The 25,874-nt window shown below is 43.1% G+C and overlaps 1 protein-coding gene across 1 annotated transcript in view; it reads right to left on the bottom strand.

Annotated features, from left to right (window-relative positions):
- LOC110530018 (inactive phospholipase D5) overlaps positions 1-25,874 on the bottom strand; it is a 59,166-nt gene that overhangs the window by 10,235 nt on the left and 23,057 nt on the right. The window contains exons 3-8 of the mRNA XM_021612778.2: positions 6,844-7,036; positions 4,650-4,758; positions 3,392-3,516; positions 1,815-2,012; positions 542-678; positions 112-277 (exon numbers count right to left, since the gene is read on the bottom strand). Coding sequence (XP_021468453.1) covers positions 112-277; positions 542-678; positions 1,815-2,012; positions 3,392-3,516; positions 4,650-4,758; positions 6,844-7,036 — 928 coding nt within the window. The remainder of the gene's footprint in view (positions 1-111; positions 278-541; positions 679-1,814; positions 2,013-3,391; positions 3,517-4,649; positions 4,759-6,843; positions 7,037-25,874) is intronic.

Below are 25,874 nucleotides of genomic sequence, written 5' to 3'. Positions count from 1 at the left end.
TTGTAGCTCACTGTAGGTATAATGAGCCTGGTAAAGTAGCTATGATGATTCTGTATAACATCAGTTTGTATCCAGGTAATGAGGATGTAGGCATGTGGTGTCCACACTCACAGCCTCCATTGAACAGTTGGCCAGCTCCATGCACAGGGTCTTCAGGGACCACACAAAGTTAAAGGTCAGGGGATGCGTCTGCTCCCAGCAGCTTACTAGCAGACGCACTTCGATGTTCCTCAGGATCAAGGCTTCACGAAGCATCCCGTCTATACGTGACCAGTATCTGCCAAGGTAGCAAAGAGTTACACACTAACTGTTTGGTAATTACAGGTCATTATACACAGTTACATCCTATCGGTTTCATTCTATCAGTTGTTATTGTATTGTATAAATGGGCGAACAATACAACACTAACAATAAGGTGATTAGGTGTTGTCAGTGTCAACAATAAGGTGATCAGGTGCTGTCAGTGTCAACAATAAGGTGATCAGGTGCTGTCAGTGTCAACAATAAGGTGATCAGGTGCTGTCAGTATCAACATGCTCACCTGTGAGCATTCCTGTTAGTGAGAGGCAGATAGTCTGTAATGGATATGTAGATGAACCTCTTGGCCTTTTGGATCACGTAGGATATGGCATCAAGGTCTCTGGTCCTGTCTTTAGGGCAGAAGACATCTGGAGAGCTCTGCCACAAGATAAGACTGTTAAATCATTGGAGAGTAGAGAACGGAGGCCCTCATGTCAATGCCAAGGCTTTACAGATGCAATGAATCATTGTCATTGTTGTCGTCCTCATATTGTTATCAAATCGTCGTCATCATCATCATCATCACCACCACCACCACCACCACTACCTCTTGGAACATATCTTTGTCCATTAGTATTCCAACAGCATCGTTACCTTCGCTCTACTTGTCTCTAACTGATCCTGTCTCTGTTCTTTATTTCTTGATATATAATAATAATATTCATTTAATTGGTAAAGCTCTTTTCTCACACCCAAGGTGCAATAAAATAAAAACAAAACAAAAAAACACAGACCATAGAACACAGACAACAATTTAAGCTATATACAGGTCTGGAGGACATGAGAACAGAATTAACAGAGGTCCTTGAAAGCTTTTCTGAACAGCACGGTCTTGAGCTGTGCCTGAAAGGAGGCCAGAGACTCTGCAGCCCTAATAGTGTCTGGAAGTGTGTTCCTCAGCCACGGAGCCGCGCAGCCTAAAGCCCTGTCACCCATAGGATGTGTGTGATGAGAAAAATGACAGATCACAGTTCCATGCTATCAATACTTCTGATGATTAACGTTCCCTCTGTTTTTCAGAAATGTTCATCGACTGGCCTAATTTACAACCAGCCGAATGTATGTTTTCTGTTGGAAGCAATGCAATTTTACATCCCGTTAGCGTACTTAAAACATCAGCTGATTAGTCATATCGAGCTGTATAAGACACAGCTTTTTTCACCCAACTGTCACCTCTCGTCAAAGTTCTTACTGTGGGAGGACATTGCAAATGTTTACATCATTTATATATCAAGACTAATGTAAAGGCTTTAACCAAGAAAAGTATTCAAATAGTATGCATAAATATTGGCAATTTATTATTGCTAGCAAGAAAACCCCCAAAGAATTCATAATCTCTGTAAACTATTCATTAATTTAGTATAAAATGAGCTTGTTTCAGAATTATACAAATTACTACTGATACAGAATGCTAAAAAATCATTTCAAGGCCCTTGTTAAAAGGTCACATCGTCCAGACAAACTGCTGTCTTTATGCATGAAGCCATGTGAGAGAACGATTAGTTGTCACTCACAGAGACAAAGACTTCAGCCTTGGTGTTGTTGAAGAGAAGTGGAAGGTTCTCATCTTTGTTCCACAGGGCGCTCAGCCTTTTGGACCACATGGACGGTATAAAGTCCTTATACTGCAGCTGCCAGTAGAGGTTGAATACCCTGTGCAGGTCCAGTGCCAGGCAACTACAGTTGTAGACGATGATGCCCAGTTCTTTCATCTGAGAGACAACAAAGCAACAGCACAGATGTTGTACGGTGTTAGCATGTGCCCCCAGGGTCTCCACCTATACCAAATCCTTACTTCACACATCTCTTCTCATCCTGCCTCCCCCTCCTCTTCTTCCATTCCCCCTTTTCCATTCCCTCTCCTACCATCTCCTACTCCCCACACTTCAATTTCCCCTTCTCCCTCCTGTCCTCTTTTTTGTTTCCTCTCCACAGCCCAGTGCTCCTCTCCCTTCCAGCCCTGAATCCTCCCCATCGTCTTCTGCCCTCCTCTGGCCCTGGACGAGGCAGGTAGTCCTCCAGGCCCTTCAAATCACCAAGCCTCTTCCATCCCTTCTCACAGCAGGGTTTCAAGTGATGCACTTCTCAAGCAAATGTTTATTTCAGTGAAGTGATAAAGATAGACGGGCTAGGTACAGCGAATGGGGTCACACTTTAAATCAACCTTTTGTACTTTTTCAGCTTTGAGCAGCACCACGTTCCCTTTTTGTCCTCACTCAATTAATTCAGTATTGTCCTTTCTCGTACGCACGTGAAAACGGTGACGTTTTCTGCCAACTATAAAAAGTTGCATCTCTTTTATATTCAGGATGTTTGTGCAACCTAAGCCAATTAATGGATGCTGTTCTCCTAGTGTAACTAGCAGTGTTTGAATAAATATTGATTCCAGAGTCATTGGACAAAAATCCCCAGAGATGATGGTTGTACACAGTACCCTCAAAGTGCCTGCAATATCAGACCTCAAAATGAAAACAGGTTTTGTGTACACAGTAGGTTGGTTAAGTGTTTACGTAATCAAGGTATGGAACATATTAGTCAGTATGAGGAGCACTCATAGGTGGACTGGTCTCATTGAATGGAGAATAAATGTTACAGAAATATACACAGGTGGCCTCCCGAGTGGTGCAGTGGTCTGAGGCACTGCATTGCAGTGCTAGCTGTGCCACTAGAGATTCTGGGTTTGAGTCCAGGCGCTGTCGCACACCCAAGGGGCGGTGCACAATTGGCCCAGCATCATCCGGGTTAGGGGAGGGTTTGGCCTGTCCCATCGCACACCATCGACTCCTGTGACGGGCCGGGCACAGTGCACGCTGGCACGGTCGCCGGGTGTATGGTGTTTCCACCAACACATTGGTGCGGCTAGCTTCCTGGTTAAGTAGGCATTGTGTCAATAAGCAGTGTGGCTTGGTTGGGTTTCAGAGGACGCACGGCTCTCGACTGTCGCCTCACCCGAGTCCGTCCGGGAGTTGCAGCGATGAGACAAGACTGTAACTACCAATTGGATACCACAAAATTGGGGAGAAAAAGGGGTAAAAAAAAGAAAGAAATATACACAGGTAGGTAATTTAATGGAGTGAATCTACTAAGATACCGTGGACAGTGATCGCCAGTCCATGGTGGCGCTGCCGATGTAGATGTGCTGCCTGTCCACCACCCAGAAAGAAGAGTGCAGAAAGCCTTTGGTCAGGGCTGTCATGTTAATGTAGTGTACCTCACCTACACAGGTAGGAAAAGACAGAATCGACAGAGATAGAAATCAGTGCTGTGAAAAAGTATTTGCACCCTTTCTGATTCTCCATTTTTGCATATTTTTGATACAGAATGTTATTGCAACACCAGGGTTGTGGGTTCGATTCCCACGGGGGACCAGTATGAAAATGCAGTCGCTCTGGATAGGAGCGTCTGCTAAATGACGTAAATATAATCAGATCTTCAACCTAATATTAGATAAAGGGAACCTGAGTTTACAAATAACCCCAAAAAGGTATACTTATTTTATTTATTTAATTAACAATGTAATGCAACACCCAATTCCACTGTGTGAAAAGTAATTGCTCCCTTACACTCAATAGCTGGCCGTGCCAACTTTAACTGCAATAACTGCAACCAAATGCTTCCTGTAGTTGTTGATCAGTCTCTAACATCGCTGTGGAGGAATTCTGGTCCACTCTTGCATGCAGAACTGCTTAAACTCAGCAACATTTGTGGGTTTTCAAGCATGAACTGCTCATTTCAAGTCCTGCCACAACATCTCAATTGGGATTAGGTCTCGACTTTGATCAGACCATTCCAGGAACTGATAATATTTAGTATCAAAATATCCAAAAGTAGAGAAAAATAGAATGATGGCAAATACTTTTTCACAGCAATGTATGTTAATATTGCATGTAAGATTAGTCATGATGTAATATCCCTCATTGAGATAAAAGTGCCGAGACCATTTTGTAGATACTGTAGTGAACGGTGGGGCAGGGAAGCGAACCTGGGTCTCAAGTGTGAACGGGAAGGCAAGTTCCTGTGCTTTGACTACTCAGACCCCTGACACGTCCAGGCCGTGCGTTCCTCACAGCCGTCATCCCACTTCTGACACCATTGTAGCGAATGGCGACGGAGGGAAGCAAACCCGGGTCACTGGTGTGAAATACAAACACCCTACCCATCCTGTCAACAGGCATCACCACAGCAATGGGGTTAACCCTATTGGTGCATTGCATAAGGGTGTGTGCCTTTTAAGTCGCTTCCCTGACACACCGTTCACTACCCAGTATTTTCTATAAAATGGCAATATACTGTATACGGAATGTAAATGTCACTGTAGCTCTGGTCTTGTGGTTGACAACATGACTCACTGTGACGAGACAGGCTCTTCAGCTCTGAAGAGTTGATCATTCCACTGGCTATCTTCAAATTGATTCCCTTCTTCTTCAGCCCCTGCAGTCTTTGCAGCAAAGCCTGACCCTGTAACCAAGAACACAATCAATTGGATCACCATAGGTCAGGGGTAGGCAACTAAATTCAGCCGCGGGCTGATTTGTCAAAGCGGGTTTCGGGGGCCGAAACGTAATTATAATAATTTGTACACTGCAAAATGACCACAAGTAAGCTCAAAAATATATTGCATTTGAAACTAACAATCATTTCATACCAAGATTACATTGAGACACAATCATACACTACCTGACCAAAAGTATGTGGACACCTGCTCATCAAACATCTCATTCCAAAATCATGGGCATTAATATGGAGTTGGTCTCCCCTTTACTGCTATAACAGCCTCCACTCTTCTGGGATGGCTTTCCACTAGATGTTGGAACATTGCCCCAGGGACTTGCTTCCATTTAGGCACAAGAGCATTAGAGAGGTCGGGCACTGATGTTGGGCGATTAGGCCTGGCTCGCAGTCGGCGTTCCAATTCATCCCAAAGGTGTTTGATGGGGTCAGGGCTATGTTCAGGCCAGTCAAGTTCTTCCACACTGATCTCGACAAACCATTTCTGTATGGACCTCGCTTTGTGCACGGGGGCATTGTCATGCAGAAACAGTAAAGGGCCTTCCCAAAACTGTTGCCAAAGTTGGAAGCACAGAATCGTCTAGAATGTCATTGTATGCTGTAGCGTTAAGATTTCACTTCACTGGAACTAAGGGGCCTAGCTTGAACCATGAACAACAGCCCCAGACTATTATTACTCCTCCACCAAACCTGGCACTATGGGGCAGGTAGCGTTCTCCTGGCATCAGTGTAAACGCGTCAGTCGGACTGCCAGATGGTGAAGCATGATTCATCACTACAGAGAACGCTTTTCCACTGCTCCAGAGTCCAATGGCGGCGAGCTTTACGCCACTCCAGCCGAGGCTTGCCATTGCGCATGGTGATCTTAGACTTGTATGCGTCTGCTCGGTAATGGAAACCCATTTCATGAAGCTCCCGACGAACAGTTATTGTACGGTTGTTGCTTCCAGAAGAGGTTTGGAACTCGGTAGTGAGTGTTGCAACCGAGGACAGACGTTTTTTACGCGCTACGCACTTCAGCACTAGGCAGTCCCGTCCTGTGAGCTCGTGTGGCCTACCACTTCACGACTGAGCCGTTGTTGCTCCTAGACATTTCTACTTCACAGTCGACCGGGACAGCTCTAGCAGGGCAGAAGTGTGACAAACTGACTTGTCACGTTGAAAGTCACTGAGCTCTTCAGTAAGGCCATTCTACTGCCAATGTTTGTCTATGGCGATTGCATGGCTGAGTGCAATCTATACACCTGTCAGCAACGGGTGTGGCTGAAATAGCCAAATCCACTAATTTGAAGGGGTGCCCACATACTTTTGTATATATAGTGTATAGTTTTTATTTCGTGGGAATAGTTGGGAACAGATTTCCTAAAGATTTTTTTGTTTGTTGCTGAATTGTGATTATAGTAAAAAAAAAATACCTAAACCAAAAATGCATTTTATTTTAATGTCAATTTTAACATTGGGCCAGGCTCCAGCAATTATAATTGTGTAGGCCAGAGGGCCCCCAAGTGCAATTTCTCTCCAGTTAAACTGCCAAGGGGTGCCATTAGACCTAATGAACTAAATGGCAGTGGGTAGATACAGGGGTTGTCCAAACCTCAACGCTGCCATTATAGCCAAACCCCTGTGTAACCTTAGCCTCAGTGTAAGCATGAGTGTTTTAGTGCTGAAGTCACAGCAGCTGGAATAAGGTGAACAAGATATGTATACATGTATACATACTCCCTGGATACAGCTGTTTCTTATTTATTGTTTTCTTTATTATATACTTTTTTTAAATTATTATTTTATTTTATTAATAAGTGCACTGTTGGATAGAGCTCGCAGTTAAGCATTTCACTGTGCTTTTACAATAAAACTTGAGCTATTTGTATTCTTGGTGGAAGAACAGTAATCTTATACAATAAATGTGGATTTGTTGACAAGAAAAAGACCATAAGTAAAACTGCCACGTAAAGTAAGTGTTATGGCTAGGTATGATAAACAGTAATGCCTTATTTGGCCTGGGGGTGCTACCTGTTTGGTTGTTGTGCTTACCTGCCTAGAAGATTGAAGGAATCTGGATTCATAGTCGGAGGGGTTCAGGTTCCATTGAGGTGACACAATCTCCACAGAGTGACCAGCCACTGCCAGGTCCAACAGGCTGTGCAGCCCAGCAGAGAGGGGGAGGTGGGACGTAGCATTCTCAGAGAAGGTGACATCTTCTGGAATATTCTCCACAAGCACTACCCTGAGATTGAAAATGAGAAAAAAAAACTAATTTAATGACACATGGCTGTTTTTCAACCTTGTAATTGAAAAGACCTAGAAGCCAGAGAAGTTTAATTAAATAACTTATTTTAATAGAGTAATTTACAGCACAGTGACAATTATGTCTGTCTGCATTAGCCACATAATCATCAGTAACTTGTGCAGCTGCCTTGGGATGTTGTAAAACAAGGTCATATGCATTGACGTTCACCTATGATTACCTCCTACACTATATTTTAGAAAATTATCCATCTAGACATTATTATCACCGAGATCGGTTGTAGGGGTGAATAGAAGAGTGACTGGACTGCCTTCTAACAGGAACACCGTGGCAGAACTCTAATGGAACTGTAGCACATTTTCCAGGGCATCATTTAGAATCATTATCTATGCATCCGGCTGCTTTCAAGTAGAGTGAATTATAGTATCATAAATGTAATGGAAATCAAAGATGAAAAGTTTAAAAAGGCTTCTAAACCAGTGAAGTCTCAACACCAATAGTCAGTCATCAAGCCTGGGTTCAAATAGTACTTGTTTTCTTTGAAATACTTCAAGTAATTTTTTTATTTTAATTTTACCTTTATTTAACTAGGCAAGTCAGTTACGAACAAATTCTTATTTTCAATGACGGCCTAGGAACAGTGGGTTAACTGTGTGTAATTGAGCCTGCCTGATGCAGTGGAACCAATGGAATCATCCCCAAAAATGCAAACCCTGACCATCAAAGCAGACTCAATCTATTATCAGGGTGGCAGGGTAGTCTAGTGGTTAGAGCGTTGGCCTAGTAACCGAAAGGTTTCATGTTCAAATCCCTGAGCTGACAAGGTACAAATCTGTCATTCTGCCCCCGAACAGGCCGTTAAAGAATTTGAACCCAAGTTGTAGTTTTTTTTCTTTACCCCACCAAATTGGCACTCCAGCAGGAAATCTCTACTTTGCCTCGCTCTCCAAGGCCAACATTAGTAAGGTCTTTAGATCAGGTTTAACACTCGCAAGGCCGGACAGTATTCCAGGGAGTATTCTCAGAGCATGCACAGATCATCTGGCACGTATATTCACTGTCATTTTCAACCTCTCCTTTGAAAGGCTGGTTACGGCACATATCAACACCATCGTCCTAGACACCTTAGACCCACTCCAATTTGCATACCGCCCCAACAGATCCCTAGACAACGCAATCTCAATTGTACTCCACACTGCCCTCACCCACCTATACTGTATAAGAGGAATACCTACAGTTTAAGTTGGAAGTTTAAATACACTTAGGTTGGAGTCATTAAAAAAAAACTTGTTTTTCAACCCCTCCACAAATTTCTTGTTAACAAACTATAGTTTTGGCAAGTCGGTTAGGACATCTACTTTGTGCATGACACGTAATTTTTACAACAATTATTTACATACAGATTATTTCACTTATGAATGTTCACTATATCATAATTTCAGTGGGACAGAAGTTAACATACACTAGGTTGACTGTGCCTTTTAAACAGCTTGGGAAACTCCAGAAAATTATGTCATGGCTTTAGAAGCTTCTGACATCATTCGAGTCAATTGGAGGTGTACCTGTGGATGTATTGTGGATGTATTTCAAGGCCTACCTTCCAACTCAGTGCCTCTTTGCTTGACATCATGGGAAAATCTAAAGAAATCAGCCAAGACCTCAGAAGAAAAATTGTAGACCTCCACAACTCTGGTTCATCCTTGGGAGCAATTTCCAAACGCCTGAAGGTACCCTGTTTATCTGTACAAACAATAGTATGCAAGTGTAAACACCACGGGACCACGCAGCCATCATACCGCTCAGTAAGGAGATGCGTTCTGTCGCCTAGAGAGGAATGTACTTTGGTGCGAAAAGCGCAAATCAATCCCAGAACAACAGCAAAGGACCTTGTGAAGATGCTGGAGGAAACAGGTACAAAAGTATCTACATCCACAGTAAAACGAGTCCTATATCGACATAACCCGAAAGGCCGCTCAGCAAGGAAGAAGCCACTGCTCCAAAACCGCCATAAAAAGCCAGAATACGGTTTGTAACTGCACATGGGGACTAAGATCGTACTTTTTGGAGAAATGTCCTCTTGTCTGATGAAACAAAAATAGAACTGTTTGGCCATAATGACCATCATTATGTTTGGTGGAAAAGGGGGGAGGCTTGCAAGCTGAAGAACACCATCCCAACCGTGAAGCACTGGGGTGGCAGAATCATGTTGTGGGGGTGCTTTGCTGCAAGAGGGACTGGTGCACTTCACAAAATACATGGCATCATGAGGAAAATGATGTGGATATATTGAAGCAACATCAAGATATCAGACAGGAAGTTAAAGCTTGGTCGCAAATGCGTCTTCCAAATGGACAATGACCACAAGCATACTTCCAAAGTTCTGGCAAAATGGCTTAAGGACAACAAAGTCAAGGTATTGGAGTGGCCATCACAAAGCCCTGACCTCAATCCTATAGAAAATTTGTGGGCGGTATTGAAAAAGCGTGTGAGAACAAAAGAGGCCAACAAACCTGACTCAGTTACACCAGCTCTGTCAGGAGGAATGGGCCAAAATTCACCCAACTTATTGTGGGAAGCTTGTGGAAGGCTACCCGAAATGTTTGACCCAAGTTTAAATTGTTTAAGGCAATGCTACCAAATACTAATTGAGTGTATGCAAATTTCTGACCCACTGGGAATGTGATGAAAGAAATAAAAACTGAAATAAATAATTCTCTCTACTATTATTCTGAAATTTCACATTCTTAAAATAAAAAGTGGTGATCCTAACTGACCTAAGACAGGGCATTTTAACCAGGATTAAATGTCAGGAATTATGAAAAACTGAGTTTAAATGTATTTGGCTAAGGTGTATGTAAACTTCCAACTTCAACTGTATGTGAGAATGCGGTTCATTGACTACAGCTCAGCGTTCAACATGATTGTCGCCTCCAAGCTCTTCACCAATGTCATGACGTTGGCCTGGGGGTAGGTTTACGACAGTCATAAATACTTCTTCCCCCCTTTTTCCTCTCTCTACCCTACTGATGTTACATTTGCAAACACCTTGGTTAACATAGAGATTCTGGGAACATCAGAAGGTGGGGGGAAATGAACTATATTCTGGTAATCCGACCAATTGAACATATGCGGTGGTACTTAATTAATATGATGTCAGTTCGGTTGTCATCTGTGAATTAGGCCCGACTAAGTGGCCCGCCCACATGAAGAGACATAGGTTGTAAACTATGAAAAACACCCCCTTTCTCCCTTCCTATATAAAGCCTTGACGACAATATAACCTCCTGTTCCGAGGATGTGAGGACGACGGTCCGATGTCAGAATGGTTCAGATAATAACTACAGAACGAAGCCAACATCAGTGTGAGCTTTGGTTGCGAATGGTATGAACTTTGAACTCTTATTCACTACAGAAGTGATACCTCCTAGCCGTTGAGTTAGCAACAGCAGCTGCAAACGAGGGTTAGGAAGGAACAGACAGAGTATCCCGTCTATCACACAACGACGTTACTACAACGTATCCAATTGACCACCAGGGACATTCTTCAAAGGACAAAGGACTCGGTTTGGCAACAAGGCCTTCCATCTATCACCAACCTACCGAAGCGCAGCTCAGAGTAAATATTTATTGCATTTTCCTTTTCCAAATGGGCGGTAATTCAGAATGCATCAGATACTGTATTTACGATAGCACAGCTTTGCCCTTCGTTCATCAGTCTTCCCGCTCTTTCAGTCAAACCCAGCCCCTTTTCTTTTGTGTAACAAGCTGTCATATCTGTCATATCTGACGTTTTCCTTTATGACGTAATTTGTAATCAAGTTATGATTAATTATGTGTATGTGTAATTCTGTGTGATTAGTTAGGTATTTAGTAAATAAATAATTAAACCCAATTTTGTATTGCTGGTTCAACTTGTTCGTGAAGATAACCAAGAATTTACAACATTCAGATGAGACTGAATTAAGGTGACAATTAATATTGACTGCTATTGATGTAAAATATTACTAGGTCTTTAAGAGTTTATTCAGAAGATAACAGCTCTATAAATATTATTTTGTGGTGCCCTGACTCTCTAGTTAATTACATTTACATGATTAGCTCAATCAGGTAATATTAATTACGGATCAATTATTTTATAGAATAGCATGTCATATCAATTAATCCGGCATAGCCAAAGACACGACACCAAGCTTAGGAGCCTGGGACTGAACACCTCCCTATGCAACTGAATCCTGGACTTCCTGACGGGCCAACCCCAGGTTGTGAGGGTAGGCAACATCCCCTCTGCCACGATGTGTTGCGTGTTGCGGGGGCCCCACAGGGGTGCACGCTTAGTCCCCTCCTGTACTCCCTGTTCATCTACAACTGTGTGGCCATGCACAACTCCAACACTATCAAGTTTGCTTACGACATGAGGATGGTAGGCCTGATCACCGGCGATGATGACACAGCCTACGACGACACAGCCTACCGGGAGGGGGTCAGTGACCTGGTAGTGTGGTGCCGGGATAACTTCTCCCTCAACATCAGTAAAACCAAGGAGCTGATCGTGGATCTGGGGGGGGAAAGCACACCCTCCACCCACATCAACGGGCCTGCAGTGGAGCAGGTCGAGAGCTTCAAGTTCCTCGGTGTCCAAATGACTAAGGAATTAAAATGGTCCACTCACACATGCACAGTTGTGAAGACGGCATGACAGTGCCTCTTCCCCCTCAGGAGGTTGAAAATGGACCCTCAAATCCTCAAAGTTCTGCAGCTGCACCATTGACAGCATCTTGACTGGCTGCATCACTGCTTAGTATGGCAACAGCACCAGTCTCGATCGCATGGCACTACAGAGGGTGGTGCGGACAGCCCAGTACATCCCTAGGGCCGAGCTCCATGCCATCCAGGACCTCTACATCAGGCGGTGTGAAAGGAAGGCCCGGAAAATTGTTAAAGACTCCAGTCACCCAAGCCATAGACTGTTCTCTCTGCTTCCGCATGGCAAGCGGTACCGGTGCATCAAGTCTGACACCAATGGGGCTTCCCGAGTGGCGTAGTGGTCTAAGGCACTGCTATCTGTGCCAGGTGTACGGTGTTTCCTCTGACACATTGGTGCAGCTGGCTTCAGGGTTAAGTGGGTGTTGTGTCAAGAAGCAGTGCGGCTGTTTTGGAGGACTCTTGACCTTTGCCTCTCCTGAGTCCGTACGGGAGTTGCAGCGATGGGACAGGACTGTAACTACCAATGGGATACCATGAATTTGGGGAGAAAATGGGATTAAAATTAAAAAAATAAGGGATTTAATAAAAGTCTGGACACCAATAGGCTCCTGAACAGCTTCAATCCCCAATCCATAAGACTGGTAAATAACAAACAGAATGGCTACACGGACTGAGTTGACCTGTGTTTTATTTCTGCACCCTCTGTATGCACACTCACAGGACTCAAACACACACGTGTGCGCATACAATCAATTACGCATCATATATCCTGATGCCTAGTCACCTGACCCTAATACATAGTATCACTCCAGTATCCCTGCACATTGTTTATATGGTATTGGAACTGACCCTGTACAGTACATAGCTTCTTACTTTCTCATGTTCTTATTTGTTGTGTGTTTTTGTAATGCTATTTTTAGTGCTACATTGATATTGATTACTGCATTTGGGGGTTTGGAGCTTGCAAGAAAGGCAGTTCAGTGCACATGACATTAACTTGAAATACATTTTAGAAACACAGTGTCTATTGTCTCTCCATGAATGTATCCAGGTCTAAGTGAAACATATATCAGTGACTTAGGCTGTCATAGCAACCTGACAACAAACACAGATCAGACCTAACGAACACAGATGTACGTCAAACTGTGTGCTGGGCCATAAGAACATCATCAAAGCTAATTGATCATAAGTAATTGAATTAAATCTTCTAAGAACTGTGTTACATCTGCCAAGAATGTGTTCTATTTCAATTTCATAGACACACCACGCAGTACATTTCTGTACATTGCAAATTCAGTTGCTCTCCTTAATGTTTCAAACCCCATTCTAGCCCAGCAGAAGTGCTGAATATAAGGTAAACATATTGGAATTAGTGTGTCAGCCTGAGTGCTTTTATCAAACCCGAATGGCTCTGAAGGATGGGTTTCCTCCTACGTTTAGCCATTGGATAAAGGAAGTCATGCAACATCAAGCCAGAGAAAATGTGCTACTCCATTAGCGGATCTGCAATTACATTATAATATCTGGCCTCCTTTCCTATCCTTTGTAGAAGACATGGACCCAGCTACTTTCACAACTCCATAAACAAACCCAAATTGGAATTTGTATCACTGTTTTTACTCTTGTTTACTTTTTGTTTGATTATCGCTCACACACACACACACACACACACACACACACAGTTGAAGTTTACACACACACACACACAGTTGAAGTTTACATATATCTTAGCCAAATACATTTAAACCTAGTTTTTTACAATTCCTGACATTTAATCCTCGTACAAATTCCCTCAGGTCAGTTAGGATCACCACTTTGAACGCACCAAAGTACGTTCATCTCTAGGCGACAGAACGCGTCTCCTTCCTGAGCGGTATGACGGCTGCGTGGTCCCATGGTGCTTATACTTGCATACTATTGTTTGTACAGATGAACGTGGTACCTTCAGGCATTTGTAAATTGCTCCCAAGGATGAGCCAGACTTGTGGAAGTCTACAATTTTTCTTCTGAGGTCTTGGCTGATTTTCCCATGATGTCAAGCAAAGAGGCACTGAGTTTGAAGGTAGGCCTTGAAATACATCCACAGGTACATCTCCAATTGACTCAAATTATGTCAATTAGCCTATCAGAAGCTTCTAAAGCCATGACATCATTTTCTGCAATTTTCCAAGCTGTCGAAAGGCACAGTCAACTTTGTATGTACACTTCTGACCCACTGGAATTGTGATACAGTGAAATAATCTGTATGTAAACAATTGTTGTAAATTACTTGTGTCATGCACAAAGTAGATGACCTAACCGACTTGCCAAAACTATAGTTTGTTAACAAGAAATTTGTGGAGTGGTTGACAAACAAGTTTTAATGTCTCCAACCTAAGTGCATGTAAACTTCCGACTTCAACTGTATATATAACTGAAATTCTATATAATACCTGCTTTCAGTCTGGTTTTGGGGTGGGGCTCTGTTGGAGCATTGGGGTAGGTTTGATCTGGTAGGGGATCAGTGTGTGTTCTGTTAGAGCATGGGGGGTTGGGGTGGGTTTGATCTGGTAGGGGATCAGTGTGTGTTCTTTTAGAGCATGGGGGGTTGGGGTGGGTTTGATCTGGTAGGGGATCAGTGTGTGTTCTGTTAGAGCATGGGGGGTTGGGGTGGGTTTGATCTGGTAGGGGATCAGTGTGTGTTCTGTTAGAGCATGGGGGGGTTGGGGTGGGTTTGATCTGGTAGGGGATCAGTGTGTGTTCTGTTAGAGCATGGGGGGGGGTTGGGGTGGGTTTGATCTGGTAGGGGATCAGTGTGTGTTCTGTTAGAGCATGGGGGGGTTGGGGTGGGTTTGATCTGGTAGGGGATCAGTGTGTGTTCTGTTAGAGCATGGGGGGTTGGGGTGGGTTTGATCTGGTAGGGGATCAGTGTGTGTTCTGTTAGAGCATGGGGGGTTGGGGTGGGTTTTATCTGGTAGAGGATTAGTGTATGTTTTTCCCTCTACCGGTTCTTTCTTATCTGTATAATTATAAAAAATGCAGCAAAAAATGACAAAAAACTAAATTGCTTCTGCTTTATCTTGCCAGATCATTGATTCATACCGATCCAATACCGAGCAAACATTCTTCATGCTGGGAAATGGTTGAATATTGGAGGAAAACGCCTCCAGAGTGGCACAGCGGTCTAAGGCACTGCAGCACTCTAGCCACTCCTGTGGCGGGCTGGGGGGATGCACGCTGACAAGGTCGCCAGGTGTATGGTGTTTCCTTCGACACATTGGTGAGGCGGACTTCCAGATTAAGCAGGCATTGTGTCAAGAATCAGTGCGGCTTGGCGGGGTCGTGTTTTGTTGGACGCACGGATATTGACCTTCGCCTCTCCCGAGTCCGTACCGGAGTTGCAATGATGGGACAATTGGACACCACGAAATTGGGGAGAAAAAAGGGGGTAACCCCAAAAAATATATATAAAAAACATTTGGAGGAAAACACAGTTAATCACATAAAACGATAATAGGGCAAGTCAAGTGAGATGTTGAGCAGACATTCAGTTCCTGGCCCCGGTTGAGTCAGCAAGCAGACAAAATACCGTCAGTGCTGCAAAACCAAATTGACCGGTGGCGTACCAGAAAAAGTGACTGGGTGACTAACCACTTGAAATCAGGTCATGACGTTGGAGAAAATGAATATGGTAAAGGACACTAAGGTTCATATGTTCCATAAGTAAAGCACTACATATCCCAAAGAGAATGGTAGTCAAACAAATGTGTTTGTGAAATGAACTTGGATTGATTTAGGTTAGGATCAAGAAAGTATGGTAGATTATTCTGTAAGCTTTAAATCTCTAAAACATGAATAGACAAAATGCAATAACACACAAACAAGCAAACTCTGGAAATAGCATGCAAGATTCAGAGACTGATAAAATGAACAGTCACTCCATGCATTATTTACCATGAGAATTAGAAACACAAAAGTGGGGAAGACCAGGGAAGAAGAACAATGTCATCTTAATGAGAAAAAACAACCACCCATTTCACTCAATAAATAATGCACGGGGATTATGTATGCCTGTAACAGCAAGCAGGTCTCTGTAAAGTGAGGAGAGCATTTGTTTCAGCACTAAGGACATCCATAGATTTATTTACATGGCGTGCACATTAGGCCACCCTCATTTGAAATACCAATGTGCAGCCGTGTGTATTACTTGATACCCAAGTGGAGGAAACTTCAGTAATTTTCAAAGTGAAAGCTAAAGTTTTAAATCTCTGGAATGACAATGAAATCCCTCCCACCTATCTGAAAGGCTGATTTCAGTGTTGTTGGTGTCCTTCAGTGGTGCATCCATGACACGCACAGAGCTGCTAACGAAGAAGTTAAACCCAACGGCTCTGCAAACGAGCAGGAAGCCTGTCCAGGCAGACACACTGGAGCAGACTGGCATGTTAAATGGTGGAAACTATTTTGATAGTAGCAGCCAAGGCTCTGTGAATGTGAATGAGACCCATGATGGATGACTAGCTAGATATGCCTGGAATTGATCAGTGTTTTCATGTATTCTTTATGACATCCCAATAGGAATAGGCAAATTCACATATAGTACGATGACGTAAGTACGATGATGATAGTACGATGACGTAAGTCATGAAAAAAGTATTATTATGCATTATTGTAATGTCATTACAAATGTCTGATATATTGCTGTTGCTTTTCTTACACTTTAAATCCCCGCCCCCATTGCCCCGCAGGAGGCCTTATGCCACTTGCCAGGCCGAATTTGTTCTTAATTGACTTGCCTGGTAAAATAAAAGGTCAAATAAAAATAAAAAATTGCTGAGAATACTCAAATACAGATACAGTACCAGTCAAACGTTTGGACACACTTACTCCTACCACACCTACTAATTGACTGGCCTTCATGTCTTATAGTAATGATGGATTGTCATTTCTCTTTGCTTATTTGAGCTGTTCTTGACATAATATGGACTTACCAAATAGGGCTATCTTCTGTATACCACCCCTACCTTGTCACAACACCACTTTTAACAAGGCACACCTGTTAATTGAAATACATTCCAGGTGACTACCTCATGAAGCTGGTTGAGAGAATACCAATAGTGTGCAAAGCTGTCATCAAGACAAAGGTGGCTACTATGAAGAATCTCAAAGATTTGTTGAACACTTTCTTGGTTACTACATGATTCCATATGTGTTATTTCATAGTTTTGATGTCTTCAATATTATTCTGCAATGTAGAAAATAGTAAAAAGAAAAGAAAAAGACTTGAATGAGTAGGTGTGTCCAAACTTTTGACTGGTACTGTATATATGAGGATAAATACCAGAAATAAAATGTAAGAATCTCACTGCCTGGGCCTGAGACTGGATTTAGTATGTTTCAGCCCTAGAGTTTCATTGAGTTATAATACTGCTGTCAGTCGCTAAGACAATCCATTAATTCAGACTCCAGATGCTGGCAGAACTTTGAGCCTGTTTGGTTACTGTATAGCATATGACCCAGGTAGAGTGTCTTGGATGCTACTGACTGAAGGTCTGCCAGAAATAGTAAACAGTCATCATTCCTTTATAGGGCACTGGGTGAATACTGACTGCACTGGTAATTAGTAGCCAAAAACACATGTTTGACAAACTGTTCTTATGCCCCTTGATTCATTATACAGTTTAGGTGACATTAAAACAAACATTTGATGGGGACTTCCATGTATAAAGTCTTGTACGAAGTAAATAAACAGTCTAGTTATCCTACTGCATTATCAGGAGCGGTGGATTCCAAAGATATATTTTAATCAAAGGTCTACCAGTAAATGAGACCACTAACCCTTTTCTAGGTCCATCACCATACGGAAACAACATTATTTAGTTTCTAGTCTGCCACTACACAGCCTTGGATCAATATGTACCTCGTCAACAGACATTCAATACCAGCTGTTAGACAAGTACAGCAATGCACAATATGATCGCATCTAATTGGCTACAGGAATCTTTGGATTAACCTAAAGTTGTGAGGTAGAATATCATTGCAATAAGGCATTAGTTGATGTTAGACACTAATAGCTTAATACACCTTGTATTGCAGTGTGCGCCGTTTGACAATCGGGTATAGGTTGGCAATTTGACATTACTCATGCGAGACAGGAAATAGGAGCTCAAACAGTATACCAGAGCCTACAAGGTAAAACATCTGCCGCTGTGCCCTTGAGCAAGCATACCACACTGCATCCCACTGCTGGCTTGCCTCTAAAGCTAAGCAGGATTGGTCCTGGTCAGTCTCTGAATGGGAGACCAGATACTGCTGGAAGTGGTGTAGGAAGCACTCTTTCCTCTGGTCTAAAAAAAGATATCCCATTGGCCTGTGTAGGGTGCCGTCTTCGGATGGGACGTTAAACAGGTGTCCTGACTGTCTGTGGTCACTAAAGATCCCATGGCACTTATTGTAAGAGTAGGGGCATTAACCCCGGTCTCCTGGCTGTATTCTCAATATGGCCCTCCTATCATGGCTACCTAATCATCCCCAGCTTCCAATTAGCTCATTCATCACCCCCCATCCCATGTAACTATTCCCCAGGTTGTTGCTGTAAATGAGAATGTGTTCTCAGTCAACTTACCTGGTAAAATAATGATAAAATAATAAAATAAGTAAAAGCTAGGCACTTAACCCTAATTGCTCCAGGGGCGCTGTACAATGGTAGTTGGGGAGTTGAGATATGCAAGAAACACAGTTCCATTACACTTGTGTGTAAAATAACAAATATAAGCACCCCTCAAATTAGTATTAGTCTGAAAAGTATAAAAAGTACTTCAGCACTCTTGAAGTGAAAGAGCTGTAGAGAGATGCTATCAACCCCCATACTGCTCACGGAACATTACGTTCACTAAGCTCTACCATGGCATGGCAAAATGTCATCATGAACAGAACCCCAATCATTCTAAAACAGCACTCCATGCATAATCCCAGACAATTAATGCTAAAACAGCAGGAGCCAATGGGATCAGACATGGCAAGATACAGGAGGTCCTGAAATAGACCAAGTTAACAGCAGTGAAATGTAGCACTGGTCAATAGTGGCTCCAAATGCTGACAGTTTACAAAGAGTCATAAGGAAGGAAGCAGCACCATGTCGATCATAATGAACTCCTCTCTGGCACACTGCAGCCCTAATCTGGGAAAATGTCTGACGCAGCACAGAAATTTATCCTGCACACAGGATATTCATTTGATGAAATATTCTGTTTACAAGGCCTATTAGATTAATCTGTTTACAAGGCACATAGGCCTTTCATCAAATTAATATCCTTTGTGCAGGATAAACTTCTGTGCTGCGTCAGACGTTTTCCCAGATTAGGGCTGCAGTGTGCCAGAGAGGAGTTCATAATGATCGACATGGTGCTGCTTCCTTCCTAATCCAAAAATGTATCTAATTTTCCCCCTGAAGCAGACTTCCTGAATACAAGCAATACAAGATCCCTGCCTCACACATACAAAATTGTATATATATGCCAGATTTGGAGAACTATGATTCCCATAATTGACATGAATATCTTGATCAAAGTATTGCATTTTCTCTACACCACACTGACTTAGCTTACTAGGCAAAGGGGATAGGTTCCACTCTGAATGAGCACAGTGGATTTCTATCTTCCTCAAACAAACCCATTGCTCAAAATAGATTATTTCTCACACAATGCTTTCAGATGTGCCCTGTCATCGATGCAGCCCAACAGAAGGCCATTTACGTGGACACCTGTTCGTCGAACATCTCATTTCAAAATCATGGGCATTAATATGGAGTTAGTCCCTCCTTCGCTGCAATAACAGACTCTGTTAGGACACTCTCCTAGGAAAGCTTTCCACTAGATGTTAGAACATTGCTGCTAGGATTTGCTTCCATTAAGCTGCAAGAGAATTAGTGAGGCCGGGCACGGATGTTGGGCGATTAGGCCTGGCTCGCAACCGGCGTTCCATTTCATCCCAAAGGTGTTCGATGGGGTTGAGGTCAGGGCTCTGTGCAGCCCAGTCAAGTTCTTCCACACCGATCTCGACAAACCATTTCTGACCTCACTTTGTGCACGGGGGTAATGTCATGCTGAAACAGGAAAGGGCCTTCCACAAACTGTTACCACAAAGTTGGAAGCACAGAATTGTCTAGAATGTCATTGTATGCTGTAGCATTGAGATTTCCCTTCACTGGAACTAAGGGACATAGGCCGAACCATGAAAAACTACCCCAGACCATTATTCCTCCACCAAACTTTACATTTGGCACTATGCATTGGGGCAGGTAGTGTTCCCCTGGCATCTGCCTAACCCATATTTGTCTGCCAGGTGGTGATGCGAGATTCATTTTTATTTATTAAATATTTTAGTTAACCTTTATTTAACTAGGCAAGTTAGTTAGAATTTGTTATTAACTTAAAATGACGGCCTACCAAAAGGCCTCCTGTGGTGACAGGGGCTGGGATTTAAATAAAATAAAAAAATATATGTATATAAAAATATAGGACAAAACACACATCACAACAAGAGAGACAACACAACACTACATAGAGATCTAAGACAACAAGGCAGCAACACATGACAACACAGCATGGTAGAAACACAACATGACAACAACATGGGAGCAGCACAAAACATGGTACAAACATTATTGGGCTCAGACAACAGCAAAGGGCAAGAAGGTAGAAACAACAATACATCACGCAAAGCTGCCACAACTGTCAGTAAGAGTGTCCATGATTTGAAGAGATTTGAGATAAAACTGTCCAGTTTGAGTGTTTGTTGCAGCTCGTTCCAGTCGTTAACTGCAGCGAACTGAAAAGACGAGTGACCCAGGGATGTGTGTGCTTTGGGGACAGGATGTGACTGGCAGAACGGGTATTGTATGTGGAGGATGAGGGCTGCAGTAGGTATCTCAGATAGGGGGAGTGAGACCTAAGAGGGTTTTTATAAATAATCACCAACCAGTGGGTCTTGTGACAAGTATACAGAAATGACCAGTTTACAGAGGAGAATAGAGTGCAGTGATGTGTCCTATAAGTAGCATTGGTGGCAAATCTGATGGCCGAATGGTAAAGTACATCTAGCCACTCGAGAGCAACCTTACCTGCCGATCTATAGATTACGTCTCTGTAATCTAGCATGGGTATGGTGGTCATCTGAATCAGGGTTAGTTTGGCAGCTGTGGTGAGGAGGAGCGACTACGATAGATGAAGCCAAGTCTAGATTTAACTATAGCCTGCAGCTTTGATATATGCTGAGAGAAGGACAGTGTACCGTCTAGCCAGTCAATTGATTATTGACACGTTTTTCCAACACTTTTGATAAGTACTTGTATGCGGTGACTACCTCAAGCTCTAAACCCTCAGAGTTAGTAATCACACCTGTGGGGAGAGGGGCATTCTTCTTAACAAACCACATGACCTTTGTTTTGAAGGTGATCAGAACAAGGTTAAGGGTAGAGAAAGCTTTTTGGACACTAAGAAAGCTTTGTTGTAGAGCATTTAACACAAAATCCAGGGAGGGGCCAGCTGAGTATAAAACTGTATCTGCATATAAATGGATGAGAGAGCTTAATACTGCCTGAGCTATATTGTTGATGTAAATTGAGAAGAGCTTGGGGCCTAGGATTGAGCCTTGGGGTACTCCCTTGGAGACAGGCAGTGGCTGAGACAGCAGATTTTCTGACTTTATACACTGCACTCTTTGAGAGAGGTAGTTAGCAAACCAGGCCAAAGACCCATCAGAGACACCAATATTCCTTAGCCAGCCAACAAGAATGGAATGGTCTACCATATCAAATGCTTTGGCCAAGTCAATATATATATATATATATATATATATATATATATATATATATATATATATATATATATATATATATATATATATATATATATATATATATATATATATATATATATATATATCTTTTTTTTTTTAATTGCCTCAAAACATTGCATAGAATCAAGGGCATAGGTGACATCATTGAGGACCTTTAAGGTTGCAGTGACACATCCATAACCTGAGCGGAAACCAGATTGCAATAGTATAGACATCAAGAAAGCCAGTCAATTGATTATTGACACGTTTTTCCAACACTTTTGATAAATGGGGCAAAATAGAAATGGTCCTATAAATCCTCTAGTGACTCCCCATCCCGCATGTGGGAGCGTAATCATCGCTTGACACTAATTAGCATAACGCAACGGACATAAATATCCCTAGAAAATATTCCTATTCATGAAAATCACAAATGAAATATATTGAGACACAGCTTAGCCTTTTGTTAATCACCCTGTCATCTCAGATTTTCAAAATATGCTTTACAGCCAAAGCTAGACAAGCATATGTGTAAGTTAATCGATAGCCTAGCATAGCATTTTGTCCAGCTAGCAGCAGGTAACTTGGTCACGGAAATCAGAAAAGCAATCAAATTAAATTGTTTACCTTTGATGAGCTTCGGATGTTTTTACTCACGAGACTCCCAGTTAGATAGCAAATGTTCCTTTTTTCCCAAAATATTATTTTTGTAGGCGAAAAAGCTCCGTTTGTTCTTCACGTTTGGCTGAGAAATCCCCCGGAAATTGCAGTCACGAAAACGGCGGAAAATATTCCAAATTAGCTCCATAATATCGACAGCAACATGGCAAACGTTGTTTATAATCAATCCTCAAGGTGTTTTTCAAATATCTATTCAATAATATATCCATCGGGACAATTCGTTTTTCGGTAGGACCGATTGGAGTAATGGCTACCTCTGTATTTTACGCGAGAATCTCTCTGGCAGCATCAGGTGACCACTTGCGCAATGTAGCCGCTTACGGGTATTCTTCAACATAAATGCGTAAAACTACGTCACAATGCTGTAGACACCTTCGGGAATACGGAGAAAGAGTAATCTGGTTGATAGCCCATTCACTGCTCAATAGGGACTCATTGGAACGCAGAGCTTTCAAAACATGGGGCACTTCCGGATTGGATTTTACTCAGGCTTTCGCCTGCAACATCAGTTCTGTTATGCTCACAGACAATATTTTTACAGTTTTGGAAACTTTAGAGTGTTTTCTATCATAAGCTGTCAATTATATGCATATTCTAGCATCTTGTCCTGACAAAATATCCCGTTACTACGGGAACGTTTAAAAAAAAAAAATGAAAATACTGCCCCAGAGTCACAACAGGATTTATAACAGTTAGGATCAGCTGGATCTCCCCCTTTGTTTCAAGGACAAACCGTGGCTGCCTTCCAAGCAATGGGAACTTCCCCAGAAAGGAGAGACAGGTTAAAAAGGTTGGAGAGAGGCTTGATGATGATAGGGGCAGCAACCTTAAAGAAGGGTCTAAACCATCTGACCCAGATGTTTTTTTGGGGTCAAGTTTCAGGACCTCCTTTAGCAACTTGGACTCAGTGACTGCCTGTAAGGAGAAACTTTGTAGCAGGGCAGGGGAAAAAAGAGAGAAGCATCGGGGTTAGTCGCATTAGAAGGGGTGGAAGATGAGGAAATGTTGGATGGACAAGGAGGCACGGCTGAGTCAAATAGGAATCCTGACTGTCAGACACAACCACATCATCAACTTTAAGGGACATGGGCAGCTGTGAAGAGGGTTTATTCTCCAGGTCTTTAACTGTTTTCCAGAACTTCTTGGGGTTAGACCCACAGAGAGAGAACTGCTCCTTAAGGTAACTAACTTTGGCCTTCCGGATAGCCTTAGTGGACTTATTTCTCATTTGCCTGAACGATAGCCAGTCAACCTGAGTATACATGTGCCAAGCCTTTCGCCAAATGCAATTCTTGAGATGGAGTAACTCTGCAAGATCACGGTCGAACCAGGAGCTGAACCTGTTTTTAATTCTCATTTTCTTTATGGGGGCGTGTTTGTTGACAAAACCACTAAAAATATAAAAAAAGAAGCTTGATCCCCAAACACCCACATTTTCTGGGTGTTTGGAGTCATACCTTGTTGGATTGGTGATAATCTGAGAAAGATTTAGGGAGTCCCATTGCTTTCAAATCAAATCAAATTTTATTTGTCACATACACATGGTTAGCAGATGTTAATGCGAGTGTAGCGAAATGCTTGTGCTTCTAGTTCCGACAATGCAGTAATAACCAACAAGTAATCTAACTAACAATTCCAAAACTACTGTCTTGTACACAGTGTGAGGGGATAAAGAATATATACATAAGGATATATGAATGAGTGATGGTACAGAGCAGCATAGGCAGATACAGTAGATGGTATCGAGTACAGTATATACATATGAGATGAGTATGTAAACAAAGTGGCATAGTTAAAGTGGCTAGTGATACATGTATTGCATAAGGATACAGTCGGTGATATAGAGTACAGTATATACGTATGCATATGAGATGAATAATGTAGGGTAAGTAACATTATATAAGGTAGCATTGTTTAAAGTGGCTAGTGATATATTTACATCATTTCCCATCAATTCCCATTATTAAAGTGGCTGGAGTTGAGTCAGTGTCAGTGTGTTGGCAGCAGCCACTCAATGTTAGTGGTGGCTGTTTAACAGTCTGATAGCCTTGAGATAGAAGCTGTTTTTCAGTCTCTCGGTCCCAGCTTTGATGCACCTGTACTGACCTCGCCTTCTGGATGATAGCGGGGTGAACAGGCAGTGGCTCGGGTGGTTGATGTCCTTGATGATCTTTATGGCCTTCCTGTGACATCGGGTGGTGTAGGTGTCCTGGAGGGCAGGTAGTTTGCCCCCGGTGATGCGTTGTGCAGACCTCACTACCCTCTGGAGAGCCTTACGGTTGAGGGCGGAGCAGTTGCCGTACCAGGCGGTGATACAGCCCGCCAGGATGCTCTCGATTGTACATCTGTAGAAGTTTGTGAGTGCTTTTGGTGACAAGACGAATTTCTTCAGCCTCCTGAGGTTGAAGAGGCGCTGCTGCGCCTTCTTCACAATGCTGTCTGTGTGAGTGGACCAATTCAGTTTGTCTGTGATGTGTATGCCGAGGAACTTAAAACTTGCTACCCTCTCCACTACTGTTCCATCGATGTGGATAGGGGGGTGTTCCCTCTGCTGTTTCCTGAAGTCCACAATCATCTCCTTAGTTTTGTTGACGTTGAGTGTGAGGTTATTTTCCTGACACCACACTCCGAGGGCCCTCACCTCCTCCCTGTAGGCCGTCTCGTCGTTGTTGGTAATCAAGCCTACCACTGTTGTGTCGTCCGCAAACTTGATGATTGAGTTGGAGGCGTGCGTGGCCACGCAGTCGTGGGTGAACAGGGAGTACAGGAGAGGGCTCAGAACGCACCCTTGTGGGGCCCCAGTGTTGAGGATCAGCGGGGAGGAGATGTTGTTGCCTACCCTCACCACCTGGGGGCGGCCCGTCAGGAAGTCCAGTACCCAGTTGCACAGGGCGGGGTCGAGACCCAGGGTCTCGAGCTTGATGACGAGCTTGGAGGGTACTATGGTGTTGAATGCCGAGCTGTAGTCAATGAACAGCATTCTCACATAGGTATTCCTCTTGTCCAGATGGGTTAGGGCAGTGTGCAGTGTGGTTGAGATTGCATCGTCTGTGGACCTATTTGGGCGGTAAGCAAATTGGAGTGGGTCTACGGTGTCAGGTAGGGTGGAGGTGATATGGTCCTTGACTAGTCTCTCAAAGCACTTCATGATGACGGAAGTGAGTGCTACGGGGCGGTAGTCGTTTAGCTCAGTTACCTTAGCTTTCTTGGGAACAGGAACAATGGTGGCCCTCTTGAAGCATGTGGGAACAGCAGACTGGTATAGGGATTGATTGAATATGTCCGTAAACACACCGGCCAGCTGGTCTGCGCATGCTCTGAGGGCGCGGCTGGGGATGCCGTCTGGGCCTGCAGCCTTGCGAGGGTTAACACGTTTAAATGTCTTACTCACCTCGGCTGCAGTGAAGGAGAGACCGCAAGTTTTCGTTGCAGGCCGTGTCAGTGGCACTGTATTGTCCTCAAAGATCGGCTATGAAAAGCCAACTGACTTGTTGCACCCTCGACAACTACTGTGATTATTATTATTTGACCATGCTGGTCATTTATGAACATTTGAACATCTTGGCCATGTTCTGTTATAATCTAGACCCGGCACAGCCAGAAGAGGACTGGCCAC

Source organism: Oncorhynchus mykiss, chromosome 1 (assembly GCF_013265735.2).
Source record: "Oncorhynchus mykiss isolate Arlee chromosome 1, USDA_OmykA_1.1, whole genome shotgun sequence".
Lineage (NCBI taxonomy): Eukaryota > Metazoa > Chordata > Actinopteri > Salmoniformes > Salmonidae > Oncorhynchus > Oncorhynchus mykiss.
This window is presented reverse-complemented; position numbering and strand designations above follow the sequence as displayed.